Below are 26,035 nucleotides of genomic sequence, written 5' to 3'. Positions count from 1 at the left end.
TGAATTCAAGGCTTCATGGGGTGTGCAATTGATAGAAAATAAGTCATTTTTTTGGATGAACTACTCCTTTAATGAGGCTGTCTTTGTACACAGTGTACTTTAGGTCGCTGTATGCACATTTGTCCACCAGATGGCACTGAAACCGAAACAAACTTTGGCAAAAGCAGCAACTTATATTAGAACAGGGCATAATATGCAGCTGAGTTCAAATCTAAAGTATCTCCATCTCCATAATCTATGAACCCATTAGAGTTGTACATCTTTTACTCTCACAAACATACAACATACTGTATTCTCCAACTCCACATTCACTGTTGTTTATCTGTACATGTACATACATTCATATATTTTGTCTGTACATGTACATACATTCATATATTTTGCGATTGGGGTTTTAATCATGCATTCACTGGTGATACAATTGTAGAACATCCATAACTTAACTCAGCCAGACCAATTTCAGATGTTTTGAGCTTGTAGATCTGCTACTTTTGCAGTTTTTGAATTTGAATCCAGGGAAAAAGTAACAGTTTTGGACATGAGGTTTCCACCCTATGGTTTAAGTGGTTAAATTGAGCAACACAAAAAGGCAAACAAACGTATGAAACAGATGACACAAACAACTAGTTGCATCCATTTGTAGTTCTTTTATTTTTACAAAAAGAAATACGGTATAAAGTGTTACGATGTCACAGAAAAATAATATATAATTATGTACAAAATATTGTGGACTGTTAGGCAACAATCGTTGTTGTGAAGGATATCTACAGATAACTACAGATATGTACAAGGTAGCGCTTAGCTCAGCCGAGTCGTCGCGCAGAGCCGCGTTTCTCAACCAGTGGCTCGGGGACCCAAGCGTGGGTGAAGAAGAAGAAGAGATATTCTCGGGCAGTGTGTTCAGAGACATAGAAAAGTGTTTTCTCCAAAACCCTGGTACTGTTGATGTGCCTAACAAGGTACAGAAAAGCTCATGTGACACACGTTGTGAGCTTGTAGATCTATTTTACTAGACGCGCTCGCGCGCACACACACACACACACACACACACACACACACACACACACACACACACACACACACACACACACACACACACACACACACACACACACACACACACACACACACACACACACACACACACACACACACACACACACACACACACACACACACACACACACACACACACCTTTCGTCTCAATGAAACCTTAATTCAGTATACATTATAATGAGCATTAACACATCGCGTGCCAATCGAGTAGATCTACGCGAACCGATTAAAAGCCGCCACGTGCCAGTCGCGTAGATCTACGCGAACTGTTGATATTATGAAAATCCATGTTAATTCGAAAAAGTGCACTTTCCGATTTGTTTGATCCATTTCCGGTTCCGGTAGGACGACCGGAAACAGAATTATATGGGTTCCGTTTTTTTCCGATCGCATCCGCTTCCTGTCTGGGATCCAGTTTTAAACGTCATTTTCTCCTTGTAGTCTTTTCTCCTCGGTCATCACTGTTTAACATAAACCGTTCTAACTACAACATGGATGCCCCGTTTGACACGTGGTCTGCACTGGTAGACACAGGGACATCTGCACGATGTTTACAAACAGTGCATCGCGCATTCTTAAGGATTTTAACGGGGTCTATGGCGACGTGAAAAAAACAAAAAAACAACAATAAAACCTTGGCACTGGTGAGTACATTATGAGATTAACCTCTGGCGGAGGATTTCCCGGCCTTTTCATAAACAATAATATCACGGAATGCAGCTTTTTAAACAACCATTAACCAGGTGTCTTGTAACAGGGACTAGTAGTATGACCTGGTACAACCAGGCGAAGGCATGAACAGTATACCAGGGCTCCTCAAGGACTAACTGGTTGGATACCACTGATCTAGAATCAGAAAACACAAGACTATAAGAGAATGTCTGTAACATTTGGTTGTGTTGTGATGTCATGGAGAATTTAACTGGAAGGTGTCCCCCCCGACACTCAGTTGAGAATCGTCAATGAGATTATGATATACGCTTACTAGAAATGTTACAGGCACTTGTTTCTGGTGTGTGTGTGTGTGTGTGTGTGTGTGTGTGTGTGTGTGTGTGTGTGTGTGTGTGTGTGTGTGTGTGTGTGTGTGTGTGTGCAGGGACGTCACAGGCTCTCAGAAGGTGGGGGGGATGGACTTTCGGCGGACTATACCCCTTATTTTACCCTTTGGCTATTCAAAAATCGTACGCACAGTGAATGGCCGTGACGCCCCTGTGTGTGTGTGTGTGTGTGTGTGTGTGTGTGTGTGTGTGTGTGTGTGTGTGTGTGTATGTGTGTGTGTGTGAAATGATGTAAAATCTGGCATTGTCCAACCAATATTTGCTGCCTTGGAATTTTCGAGAAAACTCTAGAAGGCACTCCCTCCCTCCCTCTCCTCATCATGTACTGACAAAAAAGTGCTGTCGAGCAAGGCAGTTAACCCCCCAAAGTACAGAGGAGCTGCTCAAGTGGCCAACAGAAGACCACCTTATGGCTGTATATATGATATGATGTACAATGTTCTATGGAAGCCGCCTCAAGCACAGACTAGGTCAGTGGTTCACAAACTTTTTGGCTGTCGGACCACCTATAATGTGTAACCCAATCACATCGCATCATCTCAGACCCTTACTTGATAAGATGGTATAGTCTCAGAGACCCCCCGTCTTAAGTTATTTCATATAAACGTCTATATCAGGGGTCCTCTACGTTTTTCAGGCCAATACCACCACTACATATTGTATAAAACCGTGTTGTTACTTGTACTTGGGCTGCTCTTTTTTCACCCTTACCCCCAAAGCTCTTTGCCGAAAATAGCAGATCTACAAGCTCAACTTGTAGATCAACGCCTGAAATAGCAGATCGGAAATAGCAGATCTACAAGCTCACAACGCCTCGTGCCGCGAAATAGCAGATCTACAAGGAAATAGCAGATAACTGTAACTCTGAGAGTGTACAAATGGACCCGTAAGGGTCCATTTGGTTCCATTTGTACACTCTCAGAGTTAAATTAACATTGGTTTTACAATATGAATTTGGGTCCCAGAGATAGAAATGCCATTAAATGGGGGTCTGTAGCCCTAATGCATGTCAAACTGGGGGTCCTTGAAATTAAAATGGTTGAAAATCACTGCTAGAGCCGGAAAATAATCTCCTCTTATGGGGGTCCCTGGCATATCTTTTGAAATGGGGGTCCGCGGGCTAATAAGTGTCAATTTGGGGGTCCTTGACATGAAAAAGTTTGAGAACCACTGTATACAGTAGACCATATTCACACGGCGGCCATGTTGCTATTAAGTCAATGAAGTGTCACCCCGGTTTCCACGGCAACGGGGTGGCACTTTCAATGTTAAATTCCAATATGGCCGCCGTGTGAATAAAAACCAATAAACGTGGCTTTAGTTAGATCTGTTTGGAGGCGTGGTCTGTTTGGGGGCGTGGTTGAGGACTGTTTCTTCTCATTCGGTTTCCGTCGGAGCGAGGGGAGGCGCAGCGGTCGCTCCTCCTCGTCGCCCAACGCCGTCCAACGTCTTTAACTGACCATCCACAGGGTGAAGGGGACGAGGAGGGTGGGCAGGGCGGTCCCGGGGGAGACCCCCAGACACGCCATGGACAGGACCCCCAGGAACGCCGTCAGGAAGACGTTCCGCTGGTCCCGGATCAGCGACTTCAGCCACTCGCAGAACTGGGCGGGAAAAGAGAGGGAAAAAGGAGAAGAAAGGAATAAAACGGTTAATATTAACGTTGATATTATTGTCATGAAAACGTTTGAGAACCACTGCTCTATACGGTGGAGAAAAAGATATTCTGTTGCCAGTGGAAATAACCCCCAAAAAAACCTCATCAGACGTCTGCCAGGAACGGCAGAGACGTGCGCGATGATGACGGCTTCACGTTCCTTCACGTTAACCCATTAAGACCTGGAACGCATCTGTGTCGTTTTAAGATTTCCTTGGCTATTCAAAAATAGCAGATCTACAAACTCAACTATTTTTGAAAAATCGTGAAAATGTGTACAAATCTTTGAATATATATTTTTTTTAAAGCAAACGTTTGTAACTCAAATCTTTGCTCCTGGGGGGGGGGGGGGGGGGGGGGGGTCCCTGGAACAAAATATTTTGAGATGGGGGTCCGTGGCCAAATACATATCATTTTGGGGGTCCTTGACATGAAAAAGGTTTGAGAAACACTGACATAGTAACATACGTTGTAATCAAAAAACTGTTAGGATTTAGAAGACATTTTGTAGAATCCCCCAGAAGCAAAGGTTTGAGTTAAAGAGTAAAAAAAAATAGCAAAAATGTTCATGATTTTTCAAAAAAAGGAAAAAAAAGGCAAAAATGTTAATGATTTTTCAACAACAACAAAAAAATAGCAGATCTACAAGCTCATAGCTATGAGCTCGTAGATCTGCTATTTTTTGAGTAGCCCAACGAAATCTAAAAAGTGACAGAGACGCGTTCCCGGGTTGAGTGGCTTAATTTGACAATCGGATCGAGTTTGCCGTGACGGTTTGCGGTGAACGCTGCGAGCAAGTTTCCACCGAGCGATTGTTTGCCAAAACTCAATGGAGTGGGAAGAATGTTATGAAATGTGGAGACCTTTAGAGGTTAGGAAGAGAGAGAGGGACAATCGAGGGGGGGAGAGAGAGAGAGAGAGAGAGAGAGAGAGAGAGAGAATAAACCCAAGTACTCAGATTGTTTTTACTTGACCTGAAGCTGATTCTACAAATGTCTTCTAAATCCCAACAGTATTCCGAAAAAAACGTATGTTTCTATATCAGTGGTTGCTCAAACTTTTTCATGTCAAGGACCGCCGATCCCATCTCAAAATGTTTTGTTCCAGGGACCCCCCAGCAAGCAAAGATTTGAGTTAAAAATGTTCGCTTTAAAAAAATATATATTCAAAGATTTGCACACATTTTCACGATTTTTCAAAAATAGCAGATCTACAAGCTCATAGCGCGGCACTCGGTGCCGCGCTATGAGCTTGTAGATCTGCTATTTTTGAATAGCCAAAGAGTAAAATAATGCTTTTATTAGCTCAAATCTAAAAATGACACAGACGCGTCCCAGGTCTTAATGGGTTAAAGTCTAAGTAGCAATACCACAATATAGAAATACTCTGGTACAAGTCTTGTATTACAAATTTTACTTGAGTATAAATACAAAAGCATTTGGCACCAAAATATACACTAACTTTCCTCTTCTAACCCGGATTTGAACCCGGTTTCCGGCGCAAGTGCGAGCCTGCCTGCTTGCTCAGGAGATAAGTTGAATCGTGACCATCAGGTCAAAACTCGTGTCAGATCCCGTGTCTAGGTGAGACATGACCTTTGACACAATCTAATTGTCTCAATAGAAGAGCAGAGGAGACAAAATACAAATACAACCACCCCAATTGTATAAGTTATATTGTATTAACATACTCTACCATACAGACTGGTCAAAATTACATTTTATTCATTAAATAAAGTTACATAGTGCCGCTTTAAAGTACCAAAATAAAAGTATAAAACTTATTTTGGGGGGGAAATAGCCAGTCTACAAGCACACGACGTGAGTTTAGCCATTTTTGAAAAGCTTAAGTATAAAATAGGGCTAATTAAAGGGATTAGTATATGTTTTTTTGGGGCGGTGTAACCGCCCCCTATAAGTGAGGTTTGGACACTGACCAATCCTGCACCGTGATTGGCCAATAGTCTACAACGCAGTCTACAACCCTAACCCTTCCACAGTCAATGCAAATCTATACTTTTGCAAAGTCAGCCAATCACATTACAGCTAGTGTCATCACCACTAGCTGTAATGTGATTGGCTGACTTTGCAAATTCAGGACTGTGATTGGCTAGCGAAACATATGACACATGTGCAGCCCTATGAATAGCAGTATGGACTTAAAAAAAAACACTATGTTTTTTTTTAAGTGAATCACTTCCATCACTGTGATGACCACTGTGACCACACCGCCCACTTCACACTGGGTGTGATTTATTTTAAATATATATATTCAAGTAAATGTGCCTCAGAATTGTACTTAAGTACAGTACTTGAGTAAATCTACTTAGTTACTTCCCACAACTGAATTAGACTAGAGAGAAAAGAGGGGAGTAGAGAGGTCAAATATCTCCATTCCTCCCTGTTTCCACACGGGGAGACATCTCGTTTCCATAGAAACCAACATCTGTTGTGAGACTTAATGATAACAAGGTGGCTGTGCATTTATTTAACCACATCAACCATAGCGCCCCTAGCGAACAGTCTGCCAAAATAGCCGATCTACAAGCTCACAACACGTTGCGCAGACCAGCGATTCTCAACCCTTGTAATTTACAAGGACACCTCTGTCTGATTTAAGCTTGTAAAGTCATCTGTATTTAACTCAGAAATAAGCAACCAGGACTATGAAAACAAGCCCAAAAGAAGCAACTATAGGCACTTTAAACCTATACGCATCCGAAAATAGCCGATCTACAAGCTCACAACGATGCGACACGTTGTGAGATCTTTTAGATCTGCTATTTCCCCCCCCCCCAAAAAACACAAATCTGGTACGGGGGTCCCTGGCACAAAATATTTCCAGATGGTGGGTCTGCGCAGAAATACATTAATTTGGGGGTCCTTGATTTAAAAATGTTTGAGAGCCTCTGGTTTAAACAACATTAGGAAACAAGCTCAACTAAGCAACTACACATTAGAAACAAGCCCAACTAAGCGACTACACATTAGAAACAAGCCCAACTAAGCAACTACACATTAGAAACAAGCCCAACTAAGCGACTACACATTAGAAACAAGCCCAACTAAGCAACTACACATTAGAAACAAGCCCAACTAAGCAACCACACATTAGAAACAAGCCCAACTAAGCAACCACACATTAGAAACAAGCCCAACTAAGCAACTACACATTAGAAACAAGCCCAACTAAGCGACTACACATTAGAAACAAGCCCAACTAAGCAACTACACATTAGAAACAAGCCCAACTAAGCAACCACACATTAAAAACAAGCCCAACTAAGCAACCACACATTAAAAACAAGCCCAACTAAGCAACCACACATTAAAAACAAGCCCAACTAAGCAACCACACATTAAAAACAAGCCCAACTAAGCAACCACACATTAAAAACAAGCCCAACTAAGCAACCACACATTAAAAACAAGCCCAACTAAGCAACCACACATTAAAAACAAGCCCAACTAAGCAACTACACATTAGAAACAAGCCCAACTAAGCAACCACACATTAGAAACAAGCCCAACTAAGCAACCACACATTAGAAACAAGCCCAACTAAGCAACTACACATTAGAAACAAGCCCAACTAAGCAACTACACATTAGAAACAAGCCCAACTAAGCAACCACACATTAGAAACAAGCCCAACTAAGCAACCACACATTAGAAACAAGCCCAACTAAGCAACTACACATTAGCAACAAGCCCAAAAGAACGCAACGCGCAACTACCCATATTTACAAGCAACTTTACAGAAAAACACGCCCAAAGTCGCTTACAATGAGCAGACATGGCAACGCTGATTTAAGGTGAGGGAGTTTTACTACAGTGGTCTCTCTCTCTCTCTCTCTCTCTCTCTCTCTCTCATCACTTTAATTTTTAATCAATCTCATTTTTAAAAGAAGTACTTCCTCTGTCAGCTCATCTCTGATTCTCTATCCGTTCAGGCAGTTCTCCGGCCGTCTCTCTGGGCAGGAGACCCCGGTCACTGATCCCAGATAGAGGGAACGTCTTTCAGCTAAAAAAACTGAAGGAGTTCTTACCGCAACGGGAAGAGTCCAACTGAGCGAGTGGGCATTCCCCACATTCCTCACCTACTGACCCACTCACCTAGTTTAGCTCCAATCGCATGAGTTGAGCTCACCGACTGAGCTCCTTTTAACCAATCACAGGTGCTGTATTTGGTTGGTTCAAAATACAGCGCTAAATTGGTTGATATAGCACAATCAGTTTAACCACTTAGATCTGCTTTTCTGTGGAAATGTGGACATTTTGGAATATTTTAGAACAGGGGTCTTCAATGTTTTCAGGCTAAGGACCACCTAGTTGAGAGAGAGATAAAGCAGGGACCCCCCTCTATATTGTATAAAATTGTGTTTCAGATTAAACCTTTTTTGTTTACTTGGTCTGCTCTTTTTTCCCCTCTACACCTATAACCTCTTTGCCAAAAATAGCCGATCTACAAGCTGTTGTGAGCTTGTAGATCTGCTATTTTTGGCAAAAGTTCTCCTCAGAAAAGGGATGTTAGGGTTCAAGTGGTTAAGGTAAAAAAAAAAACTCTGAGGACCCCCTAGGGGTCCCGGACCCCCTGTTGAAGAACCCTGTTTTAGAAACATTTTTAAGAAAATGTATGGGGCCCGTCTAAGTCTTCTACTGGAGACATTAGCATCTTTCCGCCGGTTATCAAATTATTGGCTTAGGAATGCGACAAAAACAAAAGAATCTCTGTGTGTAATTGATAGAAATTTATTTTTTTGGGGGGTGAACTACTCCTTTAACATAAAAAAAAAAGACTCACAACGGGTCATCACACAGAGTTGTGACGTTGTGCTGTGAGTTTGTAGCTATTATCTTCACAAATGTAGTTTTTGTCGTTTGACAAGCCCAAAATAGGGCTGCCACGGTTGTAAGTGCTGCTACTCCTGTGCTACACCCAAAGAACACACAGAAAGGGGGGGGGGGGGGGGGGGGGTGGTGAGGGGGGGGGCTAATTACTAATGTTGTGCGTAAACATCTAGCACCGATGGCTGTCCCCCAAAACATCAACAACACATTAACATAGCATAACGAGGCATTAAGTCAAACAGATTGTTCCCGTTTGACTTTGTTAACCCTATAAGACCTCATTCTACAAATGTCTTCTAAATCCTAACGTTTTTTTGAAAAACCTGTGTTGCTACTTCAGCGGTTCTCAAACTTTTTCGTGTCAAGACAAGGACCCCCAGAATGGTATGTATTTGGCCGCGGACCCCCATCTCAAAATATTTTGTTCCAGGGCCCCCCCAGAAGCAAAGATTTGAGTCACAAATGTTCACTTTAAAAATGTATATTCAAAGATTTGCATTTTTTTTTAGCTAGCATCACTTTGTGACTGAACTTTCACAGAATTATGATATATATTTTTTAAACTTCCATGGCAACAACAGGTTTAGAATTTGATTGAGCAGCACTTAAAAGTCTCCCTTTCCTCTGGGTCTCAAACAACAAGAGTAACAAAATCTCTCTGTGTGTGTGTGTGTGTGTGTGTGTGTGTGTGTGTGTGTGTGTGTGTGTGTGTGTGTGTGTGTGTGTGTGTGTGTGTGTGTGTGTGTGTCTCCGCTGCAGGCACCATGGTTTGGGGTTTATGGGGCTGGCTGCTTACTGGCCTGGAGCTAAAGGTCTGTCAGACAGTCTGGCTCTGTTTGGCCGTCTCTCTCCCCTCTGGTAAAACAAAAAAAATCACCTCTGTCTGCCCGCCTACCCGCCCGCCTGTCTGTCTGTCTGTCTGCCTGCCTGCCTGCCTGTCTGTCTGTCTGTCTGTCTGTCTGTCTGCTCGTTTGCCTGATCACCTACCTACTGGCCTGTCTGTCTGTCTGCAGGCAGCCCTCCACCCCCAGAAATATGGCAGTGATTTGGGCACGGCGATGTGCGCCTCCTCAATGGGCTCCTTGTTCTCTCCTCCGTGGCTTTTCCCTGAGACGCACGACCTAGTTCCCCCCCCCCCACTTTCCGTTACCTCCTTCCTCCAACCCCCCCCCCCCCCCCCCCAAAAAAGAGAAGAGAAGGAAACCTCCAGAACACACCAGGACCAGCGGTACGGTGACATGATGTTTTCATCACACCTTGGCCCTTTTTTTCCTGTTCTTTTACCTCTTAAACAAGTAAGTTCTCAAAGATTCTCATGTCACGGTTTCCCAAACTGATACCTATTAGGTCCCCCCCCCCCATCTGTAAAGATGTTGTGCCAGGAATCTCCATTAAGAGTATATTTGACTTGAAAAGTATTCCAACATGTTCATTCTTTTTCAAAATAGCCGATCTACCGCCTGCCTTGAAGATCGGCAATTTTGAATAGCCGAAACGTATATAATAGGGTTTAAAGTGTTTAGACTGATTGTGATACGATATTATTATATTAACTATTTTAGCTGGGGACCCCCTGGAAGCAGCCCAGGTGGTCCATGGATGGACCCCCACTTTGGAGAACTACTGACTTAAACTATTTCATATCTTGATGTACAAGGGTGTTATGCAAAAGCAAGCAAACATAGCAGATCTACAAGTACACAATGCGTTGTGATCTTGTAGCTTCTCCGATTTTCAGTCCTTTGCAATAATGACGCGCTCAAAATATGGACAGCATGGGTTGAAAGTGAGTACAAAAAAACAAGCCATTGAAGGAGTAAAGCGAGGAGGAGGAGGAAGAAGAGGAGAGAAACAGGAGATGATGATGATGCGAGGTGAACGACCGTGCTGTCTGGTTTTAACTGGAGGGCAAACGGCGGTTCTCACTAAACCACAAAGTTGGAGAGGAGAAGAATAGAGAAACAGTCACCATGGAAAAAAAACTTTTCCGAGAGACAGACCAACACGACCCGAGTGGAGAGATCTGCCTGTAGGCTACCGTTATGTAGTAAGACTAGCCGTCCTCGAGGTCAATGAACGTTCATTTCAAATTCGACTCGATCGGCAATTTACTGTAACCCATTAAGAACAGTTTTTGAAAAAGATCTTAAAAAAATATGTTTTCAAGATTTTTCAAAAAATAGCAGATCTACAAGCTCATAGCGCGGCACTCGGTGCCGCGCTATGAGCTTGTAGATCTGCTATTTTTGAATAGCCAAAGAAATCTAAAGTGACACAGATGTGTTTCAGGTCTTAATGGGTTAATACAACATGAGTCCCCCCTCCTATGCGCTTTATTTTTTACAATACTGGAAAGAAACTCCTGAGTGTTGAAAGTGCTGCAAGTAAAATGAGTTTTGGTTTAAAACTAAAAGTGTATTAAAAAGTTAAAGCTATGTATTCTGATTGTAATCATTGCTGTTCAGTAACAGGAGTCTCCAGTCTCCAGTCTTTTCTGTTTACTAAAGAGCTGGAGAGACAGGGAGACCCATTACTGAACAAACCACACACACACACACACACACACACACACACACACGCTTTTTTTGGTACTAATGTAGGTTTACCTACACACTCAAATTCTCAGTATTAATGTATCCATTTCTATATTTGAGTGCACAAATGTATCCGAATGTTAACATTTGATTCTCAGAGTTAACTAAGGACTTCACAGCCCTTGTTTTGTCTTTTAACTTTGCCAAGTTAAAATGGTAAATGGTGCATTCATATAGCGCCTTTATCCAATGCGCTTTACAATGATTGTGCATTACATTCACCCATTCACACACACACACATTCATACACCGATGGCGGAGAAAAACATTGCAAGGCACCAACCTGCTCATCGGGAGCAATTAGGGGTTCATCGTTTTGCTCAAGGACACTAACTCTGGGGGAGCCCCGGGATCGAACTGGGAACCTTCCGGTCCCCAACCGGCCACTCTACCTCCTGAGTCCTGAGCCACTGGCGCGACGAATGGCGCCGTGCGTATGTGCAAAAGTAACCAAATGGACACTAGACCTACTAGAGCTGGACTTAAAGGGTAAGACCACTTTGGTAGAGCTTTGGGTTGTGTGGTTACCTTGCCATGATGTCACTCCAAAGAAATCAAAAGTAATTGCTCCAGTGATTAGAAATAAAGAATGAAAGATAATAAAGAAATAAAGAATGAAAGATAATTCAAAATACGCTCCTCATTGACTCATCTTTTAGCACATAAACGAACGCAAACAAACTCAAAGTTGATTCAGACAATATAGAGCATCACCAAAACCAGTAGTTTTCTTTTTAAATAAGAATGTTAACTTCCTGTTGATTTTGCCATTTCTATTATGAAGAAAACCCGGACTGGATCAATGGATCCGGATCTTCAAATACTAAAATCAACAGGAAGTTAACATTTGTCTAAAAAAACATTGGTGATGTTCTATATTGTCTGAATCAGCTTTGTTTGCGTTCGTTTATGTGCTAAAAGAGTGACTTTGAGAGCTGTTTCACCGTACAATGTAAGTCAACGAGGAGCATATTTTGAATTATCAATTTCTAAATCAGTGGAGCAATTATTTTTTATTTCTTGCCCACCTTTGGACTTACATCATGGCAAGGTAACTACACAAACCAAACCTCTACCAGAGTGGTATTGCCCTTAGCCTAATACATTGGTTCTCAAAGTGGAGTCCGGGGACCCCCAGGGGTCCTTGGGGTTGGGGGGTACCAGGGGGCCCCAGCAAAAGTAGTTAATATGGCGTCACAATAATTTTAACCACTTTAACTTTTATTTCATACTTTAGCTATTCTAAAATAGCAGATCTACAAGCTGAGCTTGTAGATCTCTCTCTCTCTCTCTCTCTCTCTCTCTATATATATATATATATATATATATATATATATATATATATATATATATATATATATATATATATATCATTTTTAAACATTTTTAACTCAAATCTTTGCTTCCCTGGAAAAATATTTTTGAGATGGGGGTCCGCGGCCAAATATATGATTTTGGGGGTCCTTGACATGAAAAAGTTTGAGAACCGCTCGCCTAATAGCCTAAAACTGATCTATTTAAACGTTTTAAAGGAAGAGAAAGTTTCACATTTCTCGGGTAAAGTCCGTGCAAAAAAAAAACTATACCCACGCGCTGGGTGGCACTGGCACCCAGCGCGTAAAACCATCACCAGCACCCATGATCCATACCTCCCTCCACCCACCCATCCCGGTCCTCACCTTGTCAGTCTGCAGACAGACGGGCTCTCCGTAGCGGCAGTCGGTCACATAGTGCTCACAGTTGTTCCAGAGCAGACTGTAGAACGGCACGGGTCCGACCAGCCGCTCCGCGCGCACGGCCACCTCCTCCCCGCTGATGGCCCGGCCCCGCCGCTGTGGGTCACCCCCACCCCCCTGACCCCCATCCCCACCCCCACCCCCACGTCCCCCACCCACCGCGGAGGCGCCTATGATCCGCGCGTCCATGGTGTTGACCAGCACGTCGGCGCCGTACGCGAAGTCCTCCACGGTGTCCACGCGCACGCTGGCCCGCTTGGAGAGCACGCCGAGCAGCAGCCGGTTGTTGGTGACCAGGCCGGGCGCCGGGCGGGCGCCGGTCAGCGCCGGACGCAGGACGTCCGGGATGAGGTGGGCCACGCGGCCCTCGCCCAGGTAGATGCCGAAGTGGGTGAACAGCGTGCGGGGGACCTCGAGGAGGTCACCCCGCTGGAAGCGCTGCTGCTGCGGCGGCGGCGGCTGGAGGAACTGCTGCTGCTGCTGCGGTGGTTGCTGTTGGCAGTTATGTAAAGTAACTTAAGTACATTTACTCAAGTACTGTACTTAAGTACCATTTTTGAGATACTTTTACTTTACTGGAGTATTTTCCAATTTCCAATATTTTTAACTTCTACTACACTCACATCTCAGGGGCAAAATATTGTACTTTTACTCCACTACAATTATTTGAAAACTTTAGTTGACTAGTTACTTTTCGGATATACATTTTGATATCATAAAACATACATTAACCACTTTAGCCATATTTTAAAACATAGGCTATTTGAAAATGGCAGATCTACAAGCTCACAACGCGTCACGTCATGACCCATTGTGAGCTTGTAGATCTGCTATTTTCAAACATTTAGTAGCCTACTTTTACTTTTGGTACTTTAAGTACATTTTTATGCCAATACTTTTGTACTTTTACACAAGTCAATTTTGACTAGTACTTCTATATTGCAGTAGCCTATTGATACTTTTACTTAAGTAATGCATTTGAGTACTTTTTCCCACCTCTGGCTGTTGGATCGGCTGCTGCTGGCTCCCTCCACCGTCCCGGTCAAAGTGCTTGGTTTTCGGGTTGTTGTTGTCCTCCTCCCCGCTCCTCCTCTCCAGCAGGCTGAAGACCTTGAGGTGAGCCAGGAGGAACAGCTTCTCCAGGATGAAGGTGAGAGAGTCCAGCATGGCCGGAGGAACGGAGAAGGAGAGAGAGAGGGAGTAGCTGGTGAACTGTTGTTGGACCGTTCTCTCCGCTGATGGCCGGTGGATGATCATCTGTCTGTCTGCTGGTTCCACACAGCTCTGTGAGACTGACTGACTGTCTGTCTTCTCCTTCTGCTGCCTTCCATTCACTACACTGCTGTTGTGTGGGGGGTGACGTCATGGGGAATTCGAGGAGCGCAATTGGCTGACCGAGAGCTGGACGAGCGACAGAGAGACTCTCTAGACAAGACACAGAGGTTCTCAACCTGTGGGTCGGGACCCCCTGGGGGGTCTCCACATGATTTGTTTTTTTTTGGAGAGGGGTCCTCAGATGACACTGAAGTGACAATTTAAGGACTTTTAAGAACTTTTTAATCCCCCCCCCCCCAAAAAAAAGGCTTAGGGTTAGTTTTTTTTTTGGGTCCCTCAAAAGATTACTTCATCAAAAGTAATCAACAAACTATAAAAACTGGTGAAACGTTGGCCAAATAGACAAATATAATATAAGACAGACGCAAACATTTTCACATTTTTAATCTGTGGAACCGAGTCAAACTAATATGCGTAAACTCTTACAATTCCAAGTGCTTGTCAGGGTGGGGGTCCCCAGTTCAAATATAGTTATTTTGGGGGGTCCCCAGTTCAAATATAGTTATTTTGGGGGGTCCCCAAAAATACAAATACGACTCATGAGCTTGTAGATCTGCTATTTTTGAAAAGTCGTGAACATTTGTGCAAATCTTCGAACATATTTTAAAGCGAACATTTGTAACTCAAACCTTTGCTTCTGCATGGGGGTCCCTGGAACAAAAGATAAACTGCAGGGTCTCTCAGGCTTCTTACCTGTCAGTGCTGAGGCCTGAGGAATACTGCAGTGCATGCCCCATCAGCAAAACGGCACAGGTGTGTGCAGTTTTGCTCATTGGCAGTTGGCTGTCAAAGTAAAAGCATCAATGAACAGCACACACAGGTAGTCTAATACTAAGCCATATTAGGATGTTGTCTCCGCCAGGCCAAAGGCATGGCAGAGACTGTTTTGCACCCTGTCCGTCCGTCCGAGTCTGTGAACAGCTAATCTCCGGCACCGTTCGTTGGCCCGATGGCAGCAAAACTGTGCACACACACTCCTCCCTGGGTGCCAGAGCAGAACTTCTGCCCCAATTTCTTTCAGATCAGCCTGTTATAGCACCAATAGATCTTTCAGATGTTTTATATTCCATTCTGATTGGCTAAGATTGGCTTCCAAAGTTTGCAGGATTGGTCGTTTTGAACAAAATGCTGCAAATCATGAACGCAGCGTCCGATTGTGGTGAAACTTTGCATTCAAATTCGCACTGTTGAGGAACAAATGCCAACCTTCTAACATTGCCCTATTATAGCGCCATCAGGAGGCAGATGTTTGCAAAAAAATATGTATATACTACTCCTACAAATGATGTCGAAACATCACGCAAATCGGTACACATTATCTCTATAGTCAAGTGATCAAGACAGATCCGTCTGATTTTTCATATTCCATCCTGATTGGTGAATTCCGAACATTGCTGACCCACAATAACCTGACCTGGTGGAGACCTGTGCTCCGAGGAGCACTTTTTCTAGTTATTTATCAAACAAAAGGCAAGGGGATTAAACACACACACACACATACACACACACACACACACACACACACACACACACACACACACACACACACACACACACACACACACACACACACACACACACACACACACACACACACACACACTTAGATCTAGCAGAGAGAGAGAGAGAGAGAGAGAGAGAATGTCTCCTGTGTGTCTCTCTCTCTCAGGGTTACAGCTAACACATAAGCTCCTTCCATTAATTGGAGAGTTCCTTTAAGTGCATGCATGCACACACAAGTCCTAGTCTGGTTCAGAGCATGGTGGAGAGAAGGAGAAGTGGAGGGAGAAGGTGGACCAGACTCTGGACATGCCTTAACAACAGTCAGCATTCTGTCTATGTCTATCCTTCTCTGTCTCCCCAAAGTGTCTATCTCCCTCTGAGGTAATGAGTGCCATATGGCTGCAGTCTCACACACACACACACACACACACACACACACACACACACACACACACACACACACACACACACACACACACACACACACACACACACACACACACACACACACACACACACACACACACACACACACACATTTCCACATCTATCCTCGCCAAACCAACCAAATGTAAGAGAGCTCGCAGTTTCCACCATGAACATGTCAATGACCTTACACACACACACACACACACACACACACACACACACACACACACACACACACACACACACACACACACACACACACACACACACACACACACACACACACACAGATGTGCGCGCGCACACACGCACTCTCCTCTAACACAGATGTTAATGTGTGTGTATGGGAACCAGCCAGCAGAGTGGTTTGACAGTCTGAGTAATGCTGTGGTCTGACTGGTTTGGCTCCCCCCAACCAACAAATGTCTCTGTCTCACACACACACACACACACACACACACACACACACACACACACACACACACACACACACACACACACACACACACACACTCAGTACATGGACTCATGCATGCCAGCACCATGTCCATGTTAATGTGTTGGTTAGTGCACATTCTCTTCACATCAGCCTGAGGTCTCTCTCAGTCAGTCTAGTCAGCTAGCTGGTTAGCTCGTCACAATGCTAACTGATACTTTTTAGTACAACATTATACTTTTACTGCTGCGTGGTGTTGTAACCTTAGAATACTTTATATTTGACTGGTATATGCTAGTTACTTTAGTAAACTTTATATTTTACTGGTATGCTAGTTACTTTAGTATACTTTATATTTTACTGTTATGCTAGTTACTTTAGTATACTTTATATTTTACTGGTATGCTAGTTACTTTAGTATACTTTATATTTTACTGTTATGCTAGTTACTTTAGTATACTTTATATTTCACTGGTATGCTAGTTACTTTAGTATACTTTATATTTTACTGGTATGCTAGTTACTTTAGTATACTTTATATTTTACTGGTATGCTAGTTACTTTAGTATACTTTATATTTCACTGGTATGCTAGTTAATTTAGTATACTTTATGTTTTACTGGTATGCTACTTGTTTCTTTGGTACACTTTATTTTACTGGTATTCTAGTTACTTTAGTATACTTTATATTTTTACTTGTTGTTATGCACTACTTGTTAGTTTCGTATACTTGAGACATTTACTGTTATTTGTCAAATGAAACGCACGCGCACACACACACACACACACACACACACACACACACACACACACACACACACACACACACACACACACACACACACCCAAAGCCTTCTCTGCTGGAGAGCATTAACCACATGCCAGGTGGCATTGTTCCCCCCCCCCCCACACACACACACGCACACACACACACACACACACACACACACACACACACACACACACACACAGACACACACACACACACACACACACACACACACACACACACACACACACACACACACACACACACACACACACACACACACACACACACACACACACACACACAAATCTGATCCCTTCCATGTCAATCAACACCATTATTAGCTGGCTGTGTCCGTGGGGGGTCAGGGTGTGTGTGTGTGTGTGTGTGTGTGTGTGTGTGTGTGTGTGTGTGTGTGTGTGTGTGTGTGTGTGTGTGTGTGTGTGTGTGTGTGTGTGTGTGTGTGTGTGTGTGTGTGTGTTACTAGTTATCCTAATCTTCTCTAATCCTCTCCTCTAAATGAGAAGGAAGGAAAGATACACAAAGAAAGAAGAGTGAAAGAAAGACAATTAGGTTTGTTTTGATTCCAGGCTGGTTCAGTTTACTTTCCTTTTGTTTACTTAAACCACTTAACTTAACCCATTAAGGCCCGAGGCCCATTCTACAAATGCCTTCAAAATCACTAGTTCTCAAACTTTTTTGTGCCAAGGACCCCAAAATGGGTTACCATTTAATGGGTTAATATAGTTGACACGGGGTCCCCCAAGGCTCAATACTTGGTCTGCTCTGCTTTTTTTTTTTCTTACCCCATACTACACCAAGGGCCCTATCTTGTGCAGCCTTGCCCCTAAGTTGTCCCTAAACTTTTGGGCCATTTTTTACTATTTTGAAAATACATTTTAAAGTGGTTCAAATAGCCGATCTACAAGCTCACAGCGTGTCGATGTAGTTCGGCTAGTTGAACAATTAAACAAAACAAGAATCAGAATATGGCTAATAAGTTTAGGCATAAGGGGCGTAAGGGGCAAGATAGAGCCCCAAATCTCTTTACCCAAAACAGGCAATCTGAAATAGCTTTGGTTGTGTTTTGTTTGGCTCTCATTTGGCCAGTGGTGGAAAGTAACTAAGTACATTTACTTAAGTACTGTACTTAAGTACAATTTTGAGGTATTTGTACTTTACTTGAGTATTTCCAATTTCCAATACTTTTACTTCTACTCCACTACATCTCAGAGGCAAATATTGTACTTTTACTCCACTACATTTAGTTGAAAACTTTAGTTACTAGTTACTTTTCAGATATAAACTATGATATAATGAAACATACATTAACCACTTTAGCCCTATTTTATAAATAGGCTATTTGAAAATAGCAGATCTACAAGCTCACAACGCGTCGCATCGCGACGCGTTGTGAGCTTGTAGATCGGCTATTTTCAAATATTTAATACTTTTACTTTTGGTACTTTAAGTACATTTTGATGCCAATACTTTTGTACTTTTACTCAAGTACATTTTTAATTCTGGCCTTTTACTTGTAACAGAGTATTTTTATATTGCAGTATTGGTACTTTTACTTAAGTAAAGAATTTGAGTACTTTTTCCACCACTGCATTTGGCTCTGTCTGATATGATATGGTCTGGTCTGGTTCAGTATGTGTGAAGGCAATAGAGACACACTGGCTAAAGCCTCAGTTATACTTAGTTGCATGCCGGAGTCGTGCTCAGTAAATGCTATTCATGGCTTCAACTAGTGGTGGGAAAAAAGGTTAATTTCAGTGAACAATCACAACGATGCGACGCGTTGTGAGCTTGTAGATCGGCTATTTTCAAATAGCCTATGTATGAAATAGGGCTAAAGTGGTTAATGTATGTTTTATAATGTGTGTAAAACACCATCGCGGGAGCGTTTTCTTTACGTCGCGCGTGAACGTAACAGTTTCAGAAAGTGAACGAGCCCGTTCGCGTTCATGGCAAATGAACTATAGTTCTTTTGAACGAATCGATCATGAACGACACATCACTAATGGCAACACTGCCTATGAAGAGTCTCTCTTTAACTAAGGGTGGCCAGTTATGGGTCCATTGAGTGGCAAAGCTCAGAGAACAAGATGACACCAGGCAGTATCACACTACAAGTTCTGAAGTTTAATACTGCAATGTAGAAATACTCTGTTACAAGTAAAAGTCAAGAAATTCAAAATTGACTTGAGTAAAAGTATTGGTATCAAAATGTACCAAAAGTAGAAAAGTACTATGTATTATGTGTCAAATGTATAAAGTGTATAAAAAGTATTTTGAAAATAGCAGATCAACAAGCTCACAATGCGTTGCATCGTGACGCATTGTGAGCTTGTAGATCTGCTATTTTCAAATGGCCGAAATGTACGTATGTAGGTCTGAAGTGGGTAATGTGTGTTTTGTATTGATAATCAAAAATCTACAAAGTTGTAACTAGCAACTAAGTATGATACTTGCCTCTGAGATGTAGTGGAGTAGAAATAAAAGTACTGAAAATTGGAAGTACTCCAGTAAAGTCAAAATGCCTCAAAATTGTACTCGTGACCGGAAGATATTATGACTTTATGAGACATGGAAAAGAACAGATTGAGTACGAAAAGAACATGGTTGCATGTCGTGGCAGGGACCTCATCTGCATATTTTAACTAGTTGTGTTTTTCCATAAATGAATGCCCCTAAATGACCGGGTCATTTACTGCCCTAAATGACCCGGTGACCTACTGTATGTATGATGATGTGTCAGTGTTGTCAGTTACCGGGGAAGTTGGAGGTCAAGAAATTCCACAGAAAATCTCCAGAAGGGGAAGTTGTACCGGATTTGTCTGATTGAGTCATAATTATTAGAAAATGTGTCCATATAATCGCATGTGTACCGCTCACTCACACATAAGAAACAAATCAGTACATCAATTAACATGAGTTTAGTGGAAGGTTGGAGAATGGATTAAGGGTTACCATGGGAATAGGAATAGATCAGTGATTCTCAACCTGTGGGTCCCCACATGATTGTGTGGGGGTCCCCAGATGACAGGGAAGTCACAATTTAAGGACTTGTAGCTCTTTAATACCTAAAAAAAAAAAAAAGAAAGAAAGAAAAGAAAAAAGACCATTACTGCTGCATCAAAAGTAATCAACAACTGAAACACTAGGGGTCAAACATTGGCCAAATTGCCAAGACAGAGGCAAGAATTGTGAAAATAGCAGATCTACAAGCTCACAACGCCTCGAGGCGTTGTGAGCTTGTAGATCTGCTATTTTCACAATATTTGGCCATCAAACATTGGCCAAATTGTCAAATAATATAGGAAAGAGGCAAGAATTGTGAAAATAGCCGATCTACGAGCTTGTAGATCTGCTATTTTCATAATATTTATCTGTGGAACCGAGTCAAACAAAATGTAAATGCCTCAACTCCTACAGTTCCATCAAGTGCTTGTCAGGGTGGGGGGTCCCCAGTTCAAATGTGATTATTTTGGGGGGGTCACGGCCTGAAACGGTTCAGAACCCATTGTACTAGTGCTTCAAACAAACCAGGATATCAGGTAAACATTGAACCTCGCATCTGTCCAAACACCATTCAATCACACACACACACCGCCATGGCTCTGTCTCTCTGTTTCAGACCCCTATTTATCCCCCAATGTGCATCACACACACACACACACACACACACACACACACACACACACACACACACACACACACACACACACACACACACACGCGTTATCTCTCTCTGACAGATCAGGATGATACAGTGACATAATGTCACATTGACCCAGTCGAGTTTCATCATAAGGCCATGATTTACACTTATTTGCACACTGGTGTTGCAATAAGCCATGTCCTTGTTGTGAATTGCCCCCAGGAGGCAAAAAAGAAAAAGAAAGGGAAGGCCTAAAAATGACACGGTGTAGTAGTAGTAGTAGTAGGACGATAGAGAAGGAGCTTCAGAAACAGCATCAGAGCTGAGGGAGGAACCTTAGATGAAGACATGGCCAAAGACAGATGGAAGATGGGAGAGACTCGTCTCTGTCGGGTGGAAACCTAATTATGTAAAAAAAAACTGTTACTTTTCAGGATTCAAATTCAAAAGTAGCAGATCTACAAGCTCGAATCGCGTTTCGATCTCGCAGATCTGCTACTTTTGATGTGACGTGTTCTAAAGGTTGTAATTCGGCTATTTTCACCAATTCCTCAGGTTGTTTTTCTTTTTTCTTTCTTTAATTTACTAAGACCGGGAACGCAAAATAGCAGATCTACAAGCTGAAAGCTTTGAGCTTGTAGATCAGCTATATTTTGGGGGATAAAAACATATCAAAAATATTTGAATATACATTTTCTAAAGCGAACATTTGTAACTCAAGTCTTTGCTTCTGGGGGGTCCCTGGAACAACATATTTTTGTACAAATGTTCACTTAAAAATATATATATTCAAAGATTTGCAAAAATCTTCCTAGATTTTTCAAAAATAGCAGATCTACAAGCTCATAGTGCGGCACTCGGTGCCGCGTTATAAGCTTGTAGATCTATTATTTTTGAATAGCCCAAATTGTATGAATCACAATTATGAAGATTTTTTTGTATGTGTTTATTTTGAAAACTTAATTTCAGTTTTTATGTAAGAAACCTCATGTCCAAAACTTGCGTCCCATAAAAATTGTTCCGCGGCCCGAACCCACTGTTTGGGAAAGGAAACACTGCTTTGACACCCCTGACCGTCCACCCAGCGTGCATGATGGGAGATGAATGACAGTCTGCTGAGCTGTGGGAAAAGAAATGTGTGTGTGTGTGTGTGTGTGTGTGTGTGTGTGTGTGTGTGTGTGTGTGTGTGTGTGTGTGTGTGTGTGTGTGTGTGTGTGTGTGTGTGTGTGTGTGTGTGTGTGTGTGTGTGTGTGTGTGTGTGTGTGTGTGTGAGAGAGAGAGCTGATGAGTGACAGAGTAACAGGAGGAGAGATGGCTGGAGAGTTTCCGTAGGAGTGTGTGTGTGTGCGTGTGTGCACGCTCGCGCGTGTGCGTGCGTGTGTGAAACAAAGAGGAGAATGGGGGACGGAGGAGAAAATGGAGAGACACGGGAAGAGAGAGATGATGAATAATGAACTATTTATCTTCCTTTCGGGCTGCCTGACATTCTCCCGGAGACACAGAGACAGACAAAGACAGACAGAGACAAATAGAGAGAGAGGGAGAGGGGGAGAGAGAGAGAGAGAGAGTGATGAAGTGTTAATACATAAATCACTGTCGGTGTAAACAACAAAGATAAATACCACATGATAAACGGTTAAAGGGCAATTCCACCATCAGTACATATATCATTGTCTACATCTTCAACCATACATCATGTAGAATTCTCCTGCTGATTTTGTTTGTTTACATTTTGCCCCAATGTGATCAAGACATTAAGACCTGAGGCCAATTTCTACTAACGCCTTCTAAATCAATAGTTCTCAAACTTTCTCGTGCCAAGGATCCCCAAGATGCATTTGGCTGCGTGGACCCCCTATCTGAAAAAAAGTTTTGTGCCAGGGACCCCCCCCAAAAATTCATAAACATTTAAGGTACCAGCCATCAACTGCCTACCAGCAATTGTAAACAAAACAAAAATAATAGGCCAATATCTCCGCATGTGTCCATGTGTTTCACATCCCTACCCCCAATTTATCCATGGAAACTGCATCTTTTTGCCATGGGAATAAAATGTCACTGGAAATATTCTATAACTCTCACGCGTTGCGAGGCGTTGTGAGCTTGTTGATCTGCTATTTGTAACTTAAAAAATGTCTTTTAACGATAAAACCACAATTTCTCTCAAATTCTACTATACTTGTTGTGGTGGGGAAATTTGGTCCTGTTCTCTCACACACACACACACACACACACACACACACACACACGCGTGGTGGAAAAATTACCCATGTTTTACTGCAATGTAGAAATACTCTGTTACAAGTAAAAGTCCAACATTGTACTTAAGTGCAGTACTTGAGTACATGTACTTAGTTACTTTACACCACACACACACACCAGCATGTGAGAAAAGCATGGTTGACACCCCCCACGTCTCTCTTTCTATCACCTCCCCCCATGCTTGTTGTCATGCGTTGAATGCTCCGGCGATTCTTCATCTCACACACTGCTGTCTGACAGCCAACTGGTGTTCCTTCAGCCTGGAGGAGCATTAGCATTCATGTGTGTGTGTGTGTGTGTGTGTGTGTGTGTGTGTGTGTGTGTGTGTGTGTGTGTGTGTGTGTGTGTGTGTGTGTGTGTGTGTGTGTGTGTGTGTGTGTGTGTGTGTGTGTGTGTGTGTGTGTTGTGACCCTAGAACACTTCTCCTTCAAAGACACAAGTGTCTCAGTACAGAGAATCGGCTCCGTTAAGCCCGTTTTATACTTTTGTTGCGTGCAGCGTGCTGGTATCGCGCTCAGTAAATAGCAGATCTACTTGTAGATCTGCTATTTACTGCAGGCAACACCAGTGTGTATAAATCAGGCTTTACTGTATGTCCTCATAATTATGTCTCACGCCATGAGACATTCGCAGGAACGAATGAAGGTGATTTAATTTAGGCCTGCCCGCTATAGTGTCTTCTTAGAGATTATTCCGTCAAGTTACTTCTTCGATTAATCGAGAAAGCAGGCTTTTTGGATATGTTTTGTTTCAAATGTGTAATGAATCAATGTAAAAAATGCAAGTAGATAATTTTTTACGATCAGCTTAAAGGTAGGGTAAGTGATTTTCTTTGGTTAAAATAAGCGTTAAATAGCTCTATATTCTGAGAGTACTCATTGCTATAGAGTGTTTGTTCAGTAAAAGGAGTCTCCTTGTCTCTCCAGCTCTTTATAAAACAGAAAATGCATTTCCAATTGTATCCAACCAGGACAGAGAACTCAATCAGGATATAGATTAAACAAGTGAAATATGAAGTGATGACACTAAGAAATGAGCAGACAAAATTGGAACTGGAACACTATAAAAATGAAGCTTAAAAATTGGCACTTTCTCCTGATTGGCTGAGATTTTGACACCTACCGGAAAATGTATTTTCTGTTTATTAAAGAGCTGGAGAGACAGGGAGACTCCTGTTACTGAACAAACACTCTATAGCAATGATTACTATCAGAATATAGTGCTTTAACCTTTTAACAAAATACTTTTTGTTTTAACCCAAAAATATCACTTACCCTACCTTTAATAGATTAGTCTGATTAAGCACTTAAAAGTATTTTTAAAATCATTTATCTACTAGGTGGATTAAGTGTTGGTGCATCCGCTATCATGGTTGTACTTCAAATGTCATGACAATATTTATTTTGTCTGTCGGGTGGAAAACCTCATGTCCAAAACGGCTGCTTTTCAGGATTCAAATCCAAAAGCATCAAAAGTAGCAGATCTACAAGTTTGAAACGTGTCGCTTCGCGCCACGTTTCAAACTTGTAGATCTGCTACTTTTGATGCCTTTGTGTGGCGCTGTAGTGTGATCAAATAGGCCGTTAGTTTCCAAAAGAAAATAATATGGAGATAAGAGATTTCTGCCCCGACAGCAACGATATGTCACGTGACACCGTTTAGAGCAGGGGTCTTCAACGTTTTCAGGCCAATGACCCCCTAGCTGAGAGAGATGAAGCAGGGACCCCCTGCTCTATATTGTATAAAAATGTTTCAGAATAAGTTTTTTTTATTACTTAAGTCTGCTCTTTTTTCCCTCTACACCTATAGCCTCTTTGCCAAAAATAGCAGATCTACAAGCTCTCAACGCCTCGCAGCGCGAGGCGTTGAGAGCTTGTAGATCTGCTATTTTCGGCTAATGTTCCCCTAAGAAAAGGAATTCTAGGGTTCAAGTGGTTAATGTAAAAAATCTAAATCCTATCACACAAAGATTTGGCGGACCCCCTATAGTAGCTCTGAGGACCCCCTAGGGGTCCCGGACCCCCTGTTGAAGACCCCTGGTTTAGAGTATTATCATGTTTTACAACAAGATGCCAGTGTGTGATCAGCTCTGCTGACATGTGAAGACAGACACAGGAAGAGAAAGTTTCACGTTAACATTTCTGTGTTAAAACACGTGGAACTAACTGGGTGATTGAGACTCCAGTGTGAACGACAAGCAAATGTTTCTCGGCACTGTAGCCTACAGCAAGACCCACACACACACACACACACACAAACAGGAAACAGGCACATTCTCTCCCCCACACACACACACACACTTTGGGGTCTCGCTGTCGGCGCCTTTTGCCCCTCCGTTTCCTGTGTCAAAGAGGTGCTAGGTAACGAGAAAAGGGAGGTTCTTCTCTCACATTCTCTCTCACACACACACACACACACACACACACACACACACAGAGAAAAACACAGCTTCTAGAATTTGAGCTCAAAGTTTGAGCAACAACTACACAAAATGAAGAGACAACAGCAAACATGGCTCATGAAAATATTTTTTAATCTCTTCAATTTAGTATCTACAAAAATAAGTGCCTATACTGTTATGTTTCATTATTTGTTTTATGCATTGTACCCAGCACCTAAAACCTTGTCATAAAAAAAGATTATTCTATCATTCAAATTAAGAGAAAGAAAAGAAGAAAACTA

At 42.4% G+C, this 26,035-nt stretch overlaps 1 protein-coding gene and 1 long non-coding RNA gene across 2 annotated transcripts; both read right to left on the bottom strand.

Moving 5' to 3' along the window:
* Positions 1 to 632: 632 nt before the first annotated feature.
* On the bottom strand, positions 633 to 2,124 carry LOC311035281. The gene is made up of 2 exons (XR_014599689.1): positions 1,176 to 2,124; positions 633 to 1,009 (listed from the first exon to the last, which is right to left on the bottom strand). It is a non-coding gene; the product is annotated as an uncharacterized lncRNA (long non-coding RNA).
* A 1,353-nt stretch (positions 2,125 to 3,477) lies between these two features.
* LOC311035182 (lecithin retinol acyltransferase-like) lies at positions 3,478 to 14,197 on the bottom strand. The gene is made up of 3 exons (XM_084043261.1): positions 13,949 to 14,197; positions 12,896 to 13,444; positions 3,478 to 3,719 (listed from the first exon to the last, which is right to left on the bottom strand). The coding sequence occupies exons 1-3, from the start codon at positions 14,117 to 14,119 to the stop codon at positions 3,567 to 3,569; spliced, it is 873 nt and encodes a 290-aa protein (XP_083899387.1). The 5' UTR covers positions 14,120 to 14,197; the 3' UTR covers positions 3,478 to 3,566.
* Positions 14,198 to 26,035: the final 11,838 nt, after the last annotated feature.

The sequence above is a fragment of the Gymnoscopelus microlampas genome (assembly GCF_963454915.1).
Source record: "Gymnoscopelus microlampas genome assembly, chromosome: 19".
Taxonomy (NCBI): domain Eukaryota; kingdom Metazoa; phylum Chordata; class Actinopteri; order Myctophiformes; family Myctophidae; genus Gymnoscopelus; species Gymnoscopelus microlampas.
This window is presented reverse-complemented; position numbering and strand designations above follow the sequence as displayed.

What these genes read in the sequence shown, in the direction of transcription:
- LOC311035182 (XM_084043261.1), bottom strand. Translation starts at nt 14,119, where the DNA reads ATGCTGGACTCTCTCACCTTCATCCTGGAGAAGCTGTTCCTCCTGGCT. An exon ending in AGCCGATCCAACAGCCAGAG is followed by an intron (nt 13,445 to 13,948) that starts GTGGGAAAAAGT and finishes AACTGCCAACAG; the next exon opens with CAACCACCGCAGCAGCAGCA. An exon ending in TCTGTCTGCAGACTGACAAG is followed by an intron (nt 3,720 to 12,895) that starts GTGAGGACCGGG and finishes TTTCCCGCCCAG; the next exon opens with TTCTGCGAGTGGCTGAAGTC.